Below are 15,399 nucleotides of genomic sequence, written 5' to 3' on the forward strand. Positions count from 1 at the left end.
TTTTAGTATTACGATTTTTATTCTGTGTTTTCTAATTCTAGTGTCTTTCCTTTTGCCTAAATGTTTTTCGTATAATTTTTTCCTAAATTTTGTAAGTAAAATAAATAAGAACCCCTTTATTATGTAAGTGAATATGTTGTGTTATTTTCCACATTGTTTTTAAAATCAGATTAGCATAATGTGGAAATATTAACTACACTTCATTTTTTTTATTTTTCCTGTGTCTTTTGTGTAAGGATTAAGATGACATTAAGCTAAAGCTAAAGCTAATTAACGACTAGTTAAAGTATTTGGTCATATCGGTCTTGGAACGCCACAACCAACGGTAACAAAAATATAATATTTGTATAACAGCAAGACATTTGAAACGAATGTTAATAATGTGCATAACACCAAAACAAAAAGGATTTTATACAATAGGTACTTACTTTAAAATACTTACAGTCTTATTATCAGACGTCTAGGTGCTTACGCTATCACAAACAAATCAAATTTGGCTATATTTACCTTTCATGAGAACTAAAATACAATCGTATTAAGCAATTACATCCAAAATACAACAAAATAATCCAATAAAAATATCTTCTGAATATCCATAGAACTAAGCTAAACTAGATAACAAATATTTACTTATGTGTTCTCGGGCCTCACATATTCAAATAATGCACACACAACCCACGAAATCTGGCGATGCACCGACCGCTAAGCAGATATGTAACTCATCCCCTCGCGTCTTAAAACCCATAATATTAATACAATACAAAATATAACAGACGTATAACCGCTTTTACGGTTGTTATGTGTAGTAATATTATAAAGAAAAGATATCAAATTGGATATCGCACAGTACATTTGAAAACGGTAAGATCCAATATCCTAGTTTTCAGTAGTAAATAAGTCCAGTAATTTTTACCATTACTAGGCAAAAGGACGGTAAATTGTTTGTTACTGTTTTTATGTTTAGTATTAGCCTTGCACAAGTAATGAACGTAGTTTAGATATCAGCGGTATGACATCTTACGGCGCTTATATTTGGTATACATTTTTAACGAATGATCAAGCTTATTGAAATATTTTAAGCATAACGAACGTAGGCGATCTTACGGTCTTTAAATTAAGCAACAAACATAAAAATATGTAATTACGGCGCTTATGATAAACATTATCTCGGTTTGTGTAAGTTTAATCAAAAACATCACTAAGAAGAGATTGTAGATCTCAACACGCTGATTCCAAATCAATTATTAACTCATTTTTCATAAAAATGTTAGTTACGGTCATCTTAGTTAGGAGGGCAGATTTAGGTCAAAAGTAATCACTTTTGCAATACATTATCCATATTATCGATAGTATTTACACGTGACAATGCTATCGAAAGATTCTTGATAGTTAAGGTTTTAACGATAGTATCGATAGTCTATCGATATACAACACTAGTTCTACACCATAGATATAAACGATCATGTGAGTATCCATTTTTTTTGTGGCTTTGACACTTGCTGACAGGCAGTGGTCGATAAAATAATATCAATTGTTCGTAATTTTATAAAATAAACGAGCAAAATGTCTTGCAAACTTTGTGGTCCAAAACTTTCCCTCTGCGGGCTAGTTTTGAGTGTCTGGGGCATCATTCAATTGGTAAGTAAAACTGATCTTCACACTTCAGGTAAAATTACTAAGATTCTGATAAATACTTTAAAATTTCAGACTTTGATGGGCGTTTTCTACTTCAATGGAGCTGTTGCTCTTTTAGAGGATTTACCACTTGGAGAAAATCACCACAGCATTGAAGATTTTGTAGCTGAAGTGAAAAATGGTTATTCCCAGGCAAGTACCTTCCAACATCATAGCTAGCCAATTCAATCATATCATAATGGTTTAAATATATCTATATATAATGAAAGTTTAACAAAAATTATCGATTTTGAACATATATTAAAATTGGTGTTAATCAGATCTTCGACTCATAAATGTCAAGGTATTGGACAATTACTATGGAGTATTTCAGTTTTTAAAAGGAATATTTTCCTGCTGTAAAAATAAGTATAATTTATAATAATGTAAATGATTACATATCATATTATTTTAAAAACAAACAACAATCTCTGGATGTAAATTTCAAAATTTTGAATTAGTAATAAAAATTTTGTGTAAAAAGCCATCACAGTATGGACATATAAAACAAAAACCTATTAAGACTCATATAATGGTAATGTTAAGAAATATAATTGAAAATCAATTAAAATGAACTAAATTTAAGTATAAGAAAGTATTAAATTTTTATAAATTTCTTGAATTGTATTTTTCAGAATCTTAAATAAATACAAAAATTATTTTATTACAGAATGCATACAACTGCTGGATCGCTGCTCTGCTCTATGTAATCACACTCGTAATATCCGGACATCAATTCTGGATGAACAATCGTTCTTCAGTTAGCATGTAAACATACAAAGTACTTTATAAGTGCACCTCTGTGTTTACAGCTCCATTCCATTTCATTTGATTAGAAAAATAAAATACCCATGAATTTATTCCTAAGATTCTATCAATTGTATAAAATACTTTCAATTCATTTCAATTTATTCCATGTAATGCTTATTAATTTTTAGGTATATTATTTTTCTAAACAAATATATGTATAATATAGGTCTTGTTTCAAAATAAATATTTATTTCAGAACCATATTGGTCTGAGCAATTTAATTAATCATTTAAATCTAATATTGTAATGAGAACATTTGTCATAAAGAATACACGAAATATATTTGAATAAAAGGTAATCTGAACTTAAAACTTTGTCAAGTAAATTGATATGGCAACCCTCGCTGATTATTTATTATATATTGTTTAATTTATTGCCTAAAGATTAATCTTGTGAAAATACTATCTCAATAGTTTGGCAATGGGATAGACCCACATCCTGTGAAAGTATTATGTTGTTGAATGATCGCTATAAATTGTACATAAAATAACTGTAATTATTGTAGGTACATAAAAAAAATGTAAAATGGTTCTATAGTTTTTCTTGAATTAAATATTAATGTTACATTGTCTTTTTTTTCTATATATACAAATATTTATTTTTATCATTTTCACATGAAAACACTGAATAATTTTTTATACTTTTATATTTAATGAGTGAGATTTTTTGGTTTCGGCTAAAACGAAGGTTATATTATTTTGGTGGCAAGGCTTTGTGCAAACATATTGTTATAGGTTCTTTATCATATTCAGTACCGCCATGCAGCAGAACTTAGCAATGTTGTGTTCCGTTTTCAAGGGTGTAATTGCTGTATTGGGGGTGAAAAAGTAAACTTTCTTACGGCGCCAATGCCTATGGGCAGCGGTGACCACTTCATCCATCATATAGCCCATTCAAATTTTGCCACTTCTGCTATTAAAGTTATGGAATTTAATTTATTACGGTACTTAAATCTAAGACAATGCTATCGTAGTTTGTGGCAAAACAAGATAAGGACACAGTCAAGTTATGAATAGTTTGGTAAACAGGAAGCTAATTATCGAGTACAAATTGTTAATTAAATAGGAACAAAATATGAGAAATTCGGTTAAATATATGACGTACCAATCAATATCAGTACATTGACCTCTAGCCATTTTCCTATACTATTAACACATCGATACAATCCTAAGTGGTATCGGAATATAATATATCGAAACAGTTATAAGCTATTAGATTTGGTTCCCTGTTAAGATTCAGCAGATAATTATTTTTGTGAAGAAAAATCGATATAACTTTCCGTTCGAATTTTTCCCTGTTTATTACAGGGTTACGACCTTTTCTCCCTTTTGAGGTGGTTGTAAAATTGTGTATTGAGGTGGTTTCGAGTTTACTCCAAAGTAGTGCACAGGTGGTAATAAACGTGGCAGATTCTTGTCCACTACGTGCTGGTTTCAACAAAATGTTTTCTATTACCGTGTGCATAATTAATTGTACACACAAACAACATTATGACAACAAAAACAGCCTGTAAATTTCCCACAGCTGGGCTAAGGCCTCCTCTCCATTTAAGGACAAGATTTTGGAACATATTCCAAACAACATTATATTATCATATTGCGAAATAAAAAAAAAAAACAATTGTCCCAGTTTTATATGCCTATTAAAACTCGTTATCGACAATAAAAAAATGATTGAATGTCATTTTTTAAAATACATTTGAATGTCATAAGTCGATTGATTAAATATCATTGATTTAATAAAATAATGTTCTCAGGGCAAGTTATGTCACAAGAAGCTTAAATTATAAAAATGAGTATTCTTTTAGGATGTGGTGTCTGTTGTATGCTTTTGAGTGTATGGGCAATTCTGCAATTGGTAATAAAAATAAGTACAATTACATTTTATCTTTAACAAAACCTAATTAATCTATCAGAATAAAATTGAATTAAAGTGATATATTAAAAGTAAAATCACACTAAGTGGCAGGTGCTTCTTGAAATATTTGTACTGGCTTAACAGATTCCCAAATAAAGGTAAAAATAAATCACTGTACCCCGCTTCGTTATCTAAGAATATGAAGACGCATCAGGGGTATCTATAGTATGGGTATATAAGTGTAGGGGTATATAAGTTATCTCCGAAGCCAACCCAATAGTACCTACATCTTAGGTCCGCTCTGCCATGTTTCTGTTTAGTGTGGTTTGAATCTAATATCACTACTTTCAATTTTGAATTAAGAAGATATTTAAAACGTCCTAACTTTGTTTTTTAGTTTGTAATGGGGATATTCTTTAAAATGGAAGTACTTGCGTTTATAGAAGAGGCGGAACCTGATCATCATGGGTATGAAGATTACGAAGATTTCATGAAACAGACGAAAGAAAACTATCAATTGGTAAAAAATATTGAGCTTTTTTATAGTACGCTACTGTAGTCAAATTATAAAAATGCAATTTGAACACCATATAAAATTATTCATTTTGATGAAGTGCATAATCAAGACGAATAATATTTTATTTTTAATTTATTTATAAAGTATTGATTATTACAGAGTATGTTCATTCAATTTAAATAATTGTATTAAACTAACATGACTTTGTGTTTTTTTAAATGTTAAAAAAGATTAACTACTGAGTTTCTTGCCGGTTCTTCTCGGTAGAATCTACTTTCCGAACCGGTGGTAGCTTCCCTTAATTGTAAAGTGACGATTCAAAAGTGATTGTAAAAGCCTACTTGAATAAAGTTTATTTTGATTTGATTTGATTAATATTAATCCATTCGTATAAAATATTATATTTCTCCTTTGATCATTAGGTATATCTAGAGCATTAAACAGGCAGTTTTTCTTTAATTTACAGATAGCTGTTAATTGTTGGGTGGCAACCTTTATTTACGTGATAACATTGGGTTTGTCTTACATGTGTATCAAGCACGCGAAGAATAAGGAAAGACTGGCCGCTACCGATCAAGACGATGAAACGTACTGTAGGAATAAAGCTAAGAGATTATAATAAGATTTAACGTAGTCCTAAATATTGTTTTTTTTTTTCTATTACACAAACATTCTATATGAATTTAATTTTATTAATAGCATTTTTAGAGTAACGATAATGTGGATTTAGGTTATCTTTATCTTAAGAACCATATATTGGCTAGGTAATGGAGTATTAAGTTTTTGTTTTGAAATAAAATTGCTACAAAGTTGACAGTGTTTTGCTTTATCTATACATATAATAAATTGGAGTGTCTGTTTTTAATATTAAGATAGGCCTTTTTTACTCAATACAACATTTGTTACCGGTCTATCTGTCTGTTTGTTTGTTCCGGCTAATCTCTGGAACGGCCAGACCGATTTTGACTTTCACTGGCATATAACATATAATAGACTATATAGTAACTTAGGCTACAATAATATTTCTTTTTTTTTAAATTCAACGCGTACAAGGTCGCGGGCACAGGTAGTACGAAATAAAAAATACTTGGTCATGTAACTTGTTTATTGTGCTGATAAAATTATGCTATTTTAATTGTGGAATTGCCATTTTTACTTCACTTCTTCAAATTTTCTGTCAAATGTTACGGTTCCAATATTTACGCTTTTTATTTCCTCTTTACTCGCTGCATCCTGTAAAAAAAACACAGTAACAGCCTGTACATTTCCCACTGCTGAGATAAGGCCTCCTCTTCCATTAAGGAGAGGGTTTGGAACATATTCCAACACGCTGTTCCAATGCGGGTTGGTGGAATGCACATGTGGCAGAATTTCGTTGAAATTAGACACATGCAGGTTTCCTCACGATGTTTTCCTTCACCGCCGAGCACGAGATGAATTATAAACACAAATTAAGCACATACATATATACTGGTGCTTGCCAAAGAAACACAATTAGCGATAATAAATCTTAAAATATACTGTGAGTAACAATAACAGACGGTGGCTGTCAGACTTACTGGCTTGGCATCTAAGCCTTCATCTTTCGATGACTGGTGCGGACTAAGCCAGGGGTCTGCTAAGATTTGAGGAATTTTTGCACGTAATTTCAGAGGAGCTAGAATCTTTGTGATTAGCTTGCGACATTCCGTCGATATTTTTGGTTCGCGAGGAAATGATACCTTGTTCTGGACTTGCTATAAAAATACGAAAAATATGACTATTAAAAATGTATGTGGTAAAAATAAGTAAAATAACTATAAGTTATATAAATAATGTTTTGATCGCTAAGAAATTTACTGTGCTAATCCAGGTAGGATTTGAATCGTTAAGATTGATTGACAATCCGTAACCTAAAGAACGGCCAGATCTTGGTCTTTAAACTTTGAATTACTGCTATCTTTCAATGATAATGTACAGTGGCGGCGCAAGATCGAATCTTAGTGTGGGCAAGATATTTTTTTTTTCAGTTCAGTGATCCCAATGTTATGTTTTACTTTTTCAAATTTCAAGCGTGAGGCCCTTTGCACCGCGAGGCCGTTGTTCGAATCGAATCTTAATATGGACAAGAGTTTGCGAGGTCTTTGTTTTTTTCAAATTTTAGGCGCAAGACCGTGGGCGGTGGCCCATACCGCCCTCGCCTTACACCGCCACTGTTAACATACATACTTAGAAGATCTACTAAGATTCAAAAACCATATTTTATAAAACCAAAAAGAACTTAAGATTTTAAATAAACATTATTAAAATAAGTACCTAGGAATATAAAAAAAAAATAGCCTACTTAATACCTTTAAGAGTTGGGTATAGTTAGTATCGTCAAAGGGCAGTCTACCATACACAATCGCGTAGAGAACCACGCCCATACTCCAAATGTCAGAATCCTGAGGTCTATAAGGTACACCCTTCAGTATTTCTGGCGAGGCATAAGCATAACTCCCACAAAATGTTTCGCTTAACGCATAGACCCCGTTCTTTGGCTTCATGTGGCCTCTTGCGAAACCAAAATCAGATAGTTTGATATTCAGACTATTATCCATAAGGAGATTTTCACATTTGATGTCCCTGTGGATAGAGAACATATATAAAGTCAAATTACTTTTAGCTTTATGTGTAATACCTGTTAAAAAAAATGTTAAAAAATATATCACGTAACGTCTAAACCTAAAGAAGTTATCTACATTATTGTTATTATCTTTATATGTATGTGTCATGTAAATAGTTTTAAGAGTATAAGCGTTACAAAATATTGCTCCAGGTGAGGCTTGAACTCACAACCTCGGCATGTCTCGCACGCACTGCGCTATAAGTGCCGTGCGCTAACCGATTGCGCCACTGGAGCTGGAAGAATATCCTCCTAAATTCGTACATCGTGAAGGAAATACTTATATTGAGTAAACGATAATTGAAAATAAGCCTAATAGCTGTGGTTATCTTTTTCCTGTTTTTGTCTGATATACCCCACTTTACCACAACACTATTATGCATATTCATAGTTTTTTAACACTTTGATAAAATCTGCAATGATCATTGTATGTGTACAAGAGATAAAGATAAGCTTATAATGCCAAATTTCGGATTTACAAATTCAGTAAATCCTTCTTGGGACAAAGTATCCGCTTCTATAATAAAATTCCACAAACATTTTTAACTTTGCCGTTTTATAAATTTGAGTAAATCATTTGTAAAAATACATTGGTAAAGAAGGTATATTATTCAATACAAGATTATATAGACGATAAAAAGTCGTGGAATTAATACTTATTGAGTTCCAGGCAGGATATATTACATACATATATAATTATATTTAACTAACATAACTGTGTTTTTTAATGATGCAAAAGGGTAGCTACTGAATGTATTGCGGCTCTTCTCAGTAGAACATACTCAGAAAACCGATGGTAGATTCGAAAGTGTTTGTAAAAGACTATTTGAATATAGTATATTTTGATTTGAATTTACCGATGAACAACACCCCGTTCATGACAATAATCTACCGCCTCAACGAGCTGTCTGAACCAACGACGACCGCGTGACTCATCAATATGTTGGTCTTTCCGAATAATATCTAGAAGGCTGCCATTTTCTGCATATTCCATTACAATGTATACCCTGCAATTAGTTAATTGTTAAAATATTCGTTGGTTAATACTATCACTAAAAATGTTTATTGTGTCCAAATAAAAATAACTAAATAGTTCTTAGAAATAGTATCGTAATTATTTTCAACTATTAATATTTTCAAAATTATTTTTCCTTCGAGTTAGCCTCTAAACGACGTAGCAACCTCGATTCATACTCAAATAATACCTACAACGCACATCTATACAATTTAGAGACTTTGTGACTATAACTAAATAAATAGCATGAATAAAACTAATAATTTAATATATCTAATTACAAATAATTATTGTATTTGTAATAAACAAACTGATAATTTTGAATTTAATTTAACGTTTTTACAAACATAAGTATTGTCACATTAAATAATTATTGTGTTTTATGGAAACACTAAATTATATATTAAGGAACAACACTAATAACGTTAACTACGGAAACTACTTGACATATTTTTAAAGTAGAATCAGAACCTATGAGTGGTTTCAATTGCTTGTAAGAAGCGTATTAAGTTTTCATGCTTCAGTCCTTTTACGACTTCTATCTCTCGGGGAAGAAATTTCTTCAGATAGTCGCCAGGTGCTTGAAACTTGCTTATTATTTTTATTGCCACTTGACAATTGTGTCTATCACTATTGGCTACCTATTATAATATAATAAAAATTAAAAACGACTACAATAACGATAATCATAACATATAATATTTACAAGTTAAAAATATTTTGTTATTATATTGAAACAAACTATGGTTTTGTTAAAATTGTCATTTCCAGGTCTTTTAATTTCAATTCGTGATTTGTAATAAATATTATAATTCAAGTAAGTACACTCAATAATTTTATTAACTTTGGCACAATTAACACCTTACCTTGACTGTAGCATATGATCCTGAGCCTATGGTTCTGCCCAAAATGTAACCATGTGTTTCAAGAACTGTTAACTTTCTTTCGGTTTTAGCTTCCACGCCACTGTGAACAGTTGTTGTTGGGGTTGTAGACATCTCGCCATGAACATTTTCGTCAGTTCTTATATCTGGTCCTGGCATATCATAGAGTATTATTTATTTTTAAATTTTAATTTAAAAGAATTCATACTATAATTTAGTAAAGCTCATGATTGATTTTTCATGTAAATTTTTGTATATCAAGTCATTCTGTCATTTATGAAGTGATTTTGTTGAGTGACGTAGAAATAAAGTTTGAAATTACCGCTGTTTTTTGTAACCCTATAATATCTTAGCCAGTGTTTTATGTATTTTTATGTTACAGTATTTATTTTTTCAATTGTGATAAAATAAATCCATTTTATAATAATTAATTAATGTCTCTGACTTAACACACACATTATGAGGCTCCTTTAACATTCGAGGGAACATTCAGATATAATTTTATTTATTAATTAAATCAATTAGCAATTACTACTTATTAATTGGTTGCGTATTATTAGCTATTTCAGATTTTCTGTGATATTATTCCTCAATTTTATCCAAATGTAAAGTTTATTTTTCTTTATACAGCAAGCAGTTTACTTTTTTCAAGAATTATGTTCTTAGCTTAAGGTTTAGAAATCTTTTTGACATTTTGACGTTGACAGTCTCTGTCGTTCAAAATCAAGATGGCGGCACAACAATAACAAGTCAGAAATAGGTTAACACAGCATTCCTGTTATATATTGTTGTTATTGTTAATCGATTCTTAAAAGTTTTATTAGAAATTAATTACATCGGGACGGTAAACGAACGTTTTGTGATCTTGTGACAATTGGTGCTAAATATTCAACATAATTTTGGGATATATTATAAGTGAATCATTAACTATAAATTATCTAATACAATATAATATTTGTAAACAGTGAAACCGTTATAGCATCCCAATTATTGGTGAGATAATAGTAAATAAGATTTGAATGTTAAAGGCATGTCGTTCAAGTAGTTTTAGAGAGCTTATTTATACGATTTTTTAATATACGTTTGTTTGTCTTTAAAATACAGATTGTTTTCTTTTTTTTATTGTTTTTTATAGATGTATATGCAATTGTTTTATGTAATTGTGAACATGCTTAATATTTTAAGTTTGATTATGATATAATTTTTCCATAGTCCTCATGGTCTAAGTTGGTTTATGTTTTTCTAATTATAATTTAACTTATTAATATTTGCAACTGTTTATAAGTCTAGTATACTTTAATAATACTAATAAACGAATGAGTATTGATGTTTGTTTAATTTTCTTTTTGCTTTGAAATATTTTTTTGCTATTCCACTTGTGAATATTTTAATTTCCATTTTATATTTAAGATATTTATAGTACATGTGTAGTAAAGAGCTGAAGTGCCCAAGTAAATAACATATATTTGGAATTATATTCAGTTTGTACCCAGAATTAGACATCATCTCGGTTAGTGTTCTAAATATTTAAGCAAGTACTGCTGAGTTTTCGTTTGATATATTTGTGTATGTTATTTATAATGTGCAGTTTAGAAAAATGGAGTGAAGAAATGTATCTAATAAAATTCTGGTCCATGTACCCCTCAGTTTGAGATGGTCAACTTAATTTGAAATATTATAAGGGCTTCCAAATATTATAATGAGGCTCAGCATTTAATTTAATGACCAACATATTTATGAGGAGTTACTTTACTAACTGTAATCCTTAAGGAAATTGTTTTGAAGCAAATATATGTATGGAAAATTAGAGAGTGCCCTCTCGGCACAAGAAAATTTAATTTTCTTGTGCAAAGCAATGTCTTGTGAAAAGACTATTTCACCAATGTCACATGGAATTTTTTGCTATTGTAAATTTGTAAATAATGACCAATCAACAAGAAAAAAACTGGCTGAGTTTCTTCTGTCAGTTTTTCTCCGAGTGTTTGGTTTGTCAATCAAGCGGTAAATGGTAATGTTTTTGTATTAAATTAATGAATTTATTTTGATTTGAATGGAGTTCATAAATGCATAGTGCAATGTTAGCATCACATAGTAATTGTAAAAATTAAATAATTGTTTTTATATTATTTAACCAAATATAAGGTTATTATTTTTCTTAGATAATTTATATAAAACTTATAGCATAGGCAGGCAGGTTGCCAATGGGCCAATACTAATGTGTTAGTTAGATAGTTAGTGGTTATCACTGCTTTGCAAAATTTTAAGCAGAGCTTAGCATACCAAGGGTCCATTAATCTTGAGAACTATATATATATATAACATATTATATAATGTCCTTGATACCTGTCAATCCATTGGCTTACTAATTGATCAAATGGGAACACAACATTATTAGGTATTGCTGTTTTGCTGTAGAATATATGATGACTTCATTATGGGTGAATAAAAGTGCGGTACCTACAAGATGAACTTACTACTATTATGTGTTGTACCAGTATATACTGTACTGTAGTAGGTGGAATATTTTTTGCATAATGCTTAATTTATAAGTATTATAAATGTTAATCTCTTTATTACCTCTTCAAGCTTAAACCACTGAACATACTTGTATGAAATTTGGTGTGGAGATAGTTTAAGTTTTGAGAATGGACATAGGCAAGTTTTGTTATAACACTACTGGCCCTCAAGGTAAAATTTTTCATGGTGATGTAGGAAAAGTTTGTGGACTATAGGCAAAGTTAAACCACCAGTTTAAAATAAAAAATAAATTTCAAGATATTAATATTTTTGAGATATTAGGCAAGTTCTTTACTAGTTCATGTTTCTGCAGTGGAGTATAACACCACCGTTAATCACATAACTAATACATATTATGTAATAAAGTACACATTATGTGACTATAAATATTTCAAAAATATTTTCATCCCTTAACAATTGTTACTGTAGAAATACAAATAAAATCATGCCGAAAATTTGAAGCTTAAAATATATGCTATGGAAAAATGTCTGTAGCATTTCGTGACATGAGCGTTTGTGACAGAATTTCGAGTTGAAAGCCCCGCGTCATTCGACGTCCGAATACAAAGAAAACAATTGCCACGATCCCATCGGATGGTCTGCGAATCTTGTCGTACGCGTTCCGTCCTCTGTTCTCCACTTTTACATCCATTTACCGAGATCCCTTTCGCAAACTTTTGAATCTCCATTTTATAGCAAAGAGGATTCATACCAGGGTCTCACTTTACTGGACGTGTGCAATACTTCATTCGATGACCCATTTTCGTACACTTGCCTCTTTTTTATGCTTTCATTTAGCAAAACGTATTTCTCGAGCTTTCCCATTGCTTTTGTTATCGTAATTGCGAACTCAGCTCTTCGTATTCATAGCTTATTTTTTTTTTAATATTTCGTTAATTAATTAAATACTCCTATTGAATGAATATGTTAGTATTTTACTAAAGTATTCCTTCAATAGGACTATTGTATTTATATAATTATAGGTAAATTTTTTGAGGAATTACCACGATGCCCGTTATTTTAATTATATAAAAACTCATTGTACTAAAAATTATATTAAGAGTTAAGATTCAAACTATAAAAGCAGCTTCCTTAAAACTATTACGAACTTCAAAAGATTAATTTACATCACAATCCACTTTCATTAAGGACTTTAGGGCAAGTTAAATTATATTTATCTAATAAGGCTCGCTAATCTTAAACGAAAATGCATTAAAAACTTAAAATTTGTTCTCAAACAAGATAAAAGGAAGCTAGACTAGCGCACGTATCCGAAAGGCGTCACATCAAACAATTAAGAGTTATCTCGAGTTAGGTGTACGATATATTGCAGACTTGATTACTTTTCCTACTCCAGAAACTAATAAAAGTTGACCAGCAAACCGAGAACTCAGAAGTCTCGTTTTTAATTGAAACATTGGAGTTTCCATATTGAATCCATCAATAGCGTGCTCCCGTTCTTTTCTATGTATTGCGTTATTGAGTTATGTTTTCTAGAAGATATTTTCAACATTTTGTACGTAATTACAGTAAAAGTAGAGTTGTAACAAACTTCAAAATCAGTAAGGCTAAAGATATCACAGTCTGTCTGATTTCTTCGAGCTTGGACGTCAATAATGGAGTGGAAAGCAAAAAGTTAGCTTCGAGCGCGTTATCAATTGTATCTTGGAAGTTAGAGAAGAAAGTTTTCATTCATTTATTGCACGCAGAGTGAAAGAAAATCCCTAATGGTTGTTTTTTCTTAAAGTTGATGTGTAAAATGTGAAATTCGTCATAAATTTATATTGCTACCTAATATAAGACCAAACTTGTCCAAATCATGTACTTGGGTAAAAAGTTTTATATTATGTTTCATATATTCATGTTCGTGGCTAAGATGAAAGTTAAGTTTTGAGAATGGACATAGGCAAGTTTTTTGTAACACTACTTGCCCTCAAGGTAAAATTTAATAGTAATAAAAGTTGTTTGGCGGTAGTTATTCTACCGCCATTCATACTCAGTATTGTTGTGTTCCGGTCTGAAGGGTGAGTGAGCCAGTGTAACTACAGGCACAAGGAACATAACATCTTAGTTCTCAAGGTTGGTGGCACATTGACGATGTAAGGAATAGTTAATAATTATTACAGCGTCAATGTCTATGGGCGATGGTGACCACTTACCATCAGGTGGCCCATATGCTCGTCTGCCAACCTATACCATAAAAAATAAAAAAAATAAAATAAAAGATGGCCGATTTAGAAGAGATCGAGAGATGGTACAGGGTAAGTCGCTTCGTTACGTAACGTGTCACGGCGCCAGTATGTCTGGCTTCCAATTCTCTCATGCATATTGCAGCGGTACGCAGGATATTCTCCCATTTTAACCCACAACGATAGCCGTATTAGGGCCAATTTTTTTTAAGTTATCACTTCTGTTGATGGTCCCGTGACGCAAATGTATTTTAATTTAAAATCGATAGGCTGACTGGCATATGGCTCAACTTATGGTCAGTGCTCGTCAATGCCTCACCAGCTTTAGGAAGAAAGATGTTATTTATCTTCTGTCTATTAGTACGTAGTATTTAAGTAACACAGGTTCATTTATCATTTTTATTGAAAAACAACATCGAGTCTATCTGTTTACCGGTAGATGTGATGAATATGTGGTATCTACCACTACGTGCTTGCGTAAAATTCTCCCTCTTTTTTTTAAATTTTAGACCAGATAGTCCCATGCGTGGGCTTTTGAGACTCTGAGCTCATGACCTTATAAGCGGATCCATAATAGAAACTAAATCTCAATTTAAATAAGTGTGCCTTCATTTGCGGTATAAAATTCATTTAAATAATTGTAAAATTAATAAATGATACTAACTGAGTTGCTTAAACCCGGACACTTGGTAACGGGGTCAAGCAAATGCTATAGAATTCTTTTTAAGCTTAATATTTTAACTAATTTCACATGAAACATGTTTTTTGGTTAACAAATTTGTGAAAAGTATATAAAGAGTACATATTTTATGCTTTTCATATTGAAGATATTTTGTGTATTGTATTTAAAATTAACGAGTATCTAGCAATCATATTAAGTAATTAGAATTTAAAAATCGCGATTGGGGTAAGAGATTTTAACAATATCAGCTTACCGGCAATAGTCTAAATACTTCCTCCCGGCTTCCATTACTTCTCTTTAAGAGCAATGCTGTGCCCTGTTTCAATTAAAATAATCTAGTGCCCATTCCAGATTTATGAGCAAAATATACGTGACCTACTTTCAGAAACCCGTTTGCAGATTTTTTAACTTATTTTGGTAACTTGGATCACTTTTCTGCTTTAGTGTATATTTTATGGGAGTAATTACTTCTTCGTATACAATGTTTATAGAAAAAATATACATACTTAAAAAACGATGCTGTTTTATATTACAGACTTGAGGCATATCAGAACATTTTTAGTGCATCATATTTTGAAGCTTTTTCAGATATAAATTCGCATTCACCATT

At 31.0% G+C, this 15,399-nt stretch overlaps 3 protein-coding genes, 1 long non-coding RNA gene and 1 other non-coding gene across 5 annotated transcripts in view; 3 read left to right on the forward strand and 2 right to left on the reverse strand.

The window, feature by feature from the left end:
* The first annotated feature begins 1,446 nt into the window (after positions 1-1,446).
* LOC124537518 (ribonuclease kappa-like) lies at positions 1,447-3,048 on the forward strand. Its single transcript, XM_047114392.1, has 3 exons — positions 1,447-1,638; positions 1,708-1,827; positions 2,345-3,048. Exons 1-3 carry the CDS (start codon positions 1,564-1,566, stop codon positions 2,444-2,446), a joined length of 297 nt encoding a protein of 98 aa, XP_046970348.1. The 5' UTR covers positions 1,447-1,563; the 3' UTR covers positions 2,447-3,048.
* Positions 3,049-4,203: 1,155 nt separating this feature from the next.
* On the forward strand, positions 4,204-5,463 carry LOC124537165. Its single transcript, XR_006966916.1, has 3 exons — positions 4,204-4,341; positions 4,739-4,861; positions 5,325-5,463. It is a non-coding gene; the product is annotated as an uncharacterized LOC124537165 (long non-coding RNA).
* Positions 5,464-5,948: 485 nt separating this feature from the next.
* Positions 5,949-9,683, reverse strand: LOC124537510 (testis-specific serine/threonine-protein kinase 3-like). The gene is made up of 6 exons (XM_047114382.1): positions 9,384-9,683; positions 8,989-9,158; positions 8,360-8,509; positions 7,189-7,462; positions 6,418-6,594; positions 5,949-6,091 (listed from the first exon to the last, which is right to left on the reverse strand). The coding sequence occupies exons 1-6, from the start codon at positions 9,558-9,560 to the stop codon at positions 6,011-6,013; spliced, it is 1,029 nt and encodes a 342-aa protein (XP_046970338.1). The 5' UTR covers positions 9,561-9,683; the 3' UTR covers positions 5,949-6,010.
* Positions 7,648-7,739, reverse strand: Trnai-uau. Its single transcript is given in 2 exon segments — positions 7,648-7,683; positions 7,702-7,739. It is a non-coding gene; the product is annotated as a tRNA-Ile (tRNA).
* Positions 9,684-10,130: 447 nt separating the features above from the next.
* The window catches only part of LOC124537176 (semaphorin-1A), a 348,540-nt gene continuing 343,271 nt past the window's right edge, over positions 10,131-15,399 (forward strand). The window contains exon 1 of the mRNA XM_047113899.1: positions 10,131-10,394. The gene's annotated coding sequence lies outside the window, so the exon portion shown is untranslated. The remainder of the gene's footprint in view (positions 10,395-15,399) is intronic.

The sequence above is a fragment of the Vanessa cardui genome, chromosome 18 (genome assembly GCF_905220365.1).
Source record: "Vanessa cardui chromosome 18, ilVanCard2.1, whole genome shotgun sequence".
In the NCBI taxonomy this organism is placed as follows: Eukaryota; Metazoa; Arthropoda; class Insecta; order Lepidoptera; family Nymphalidae; genus Vanessa; species Vanessa cardui.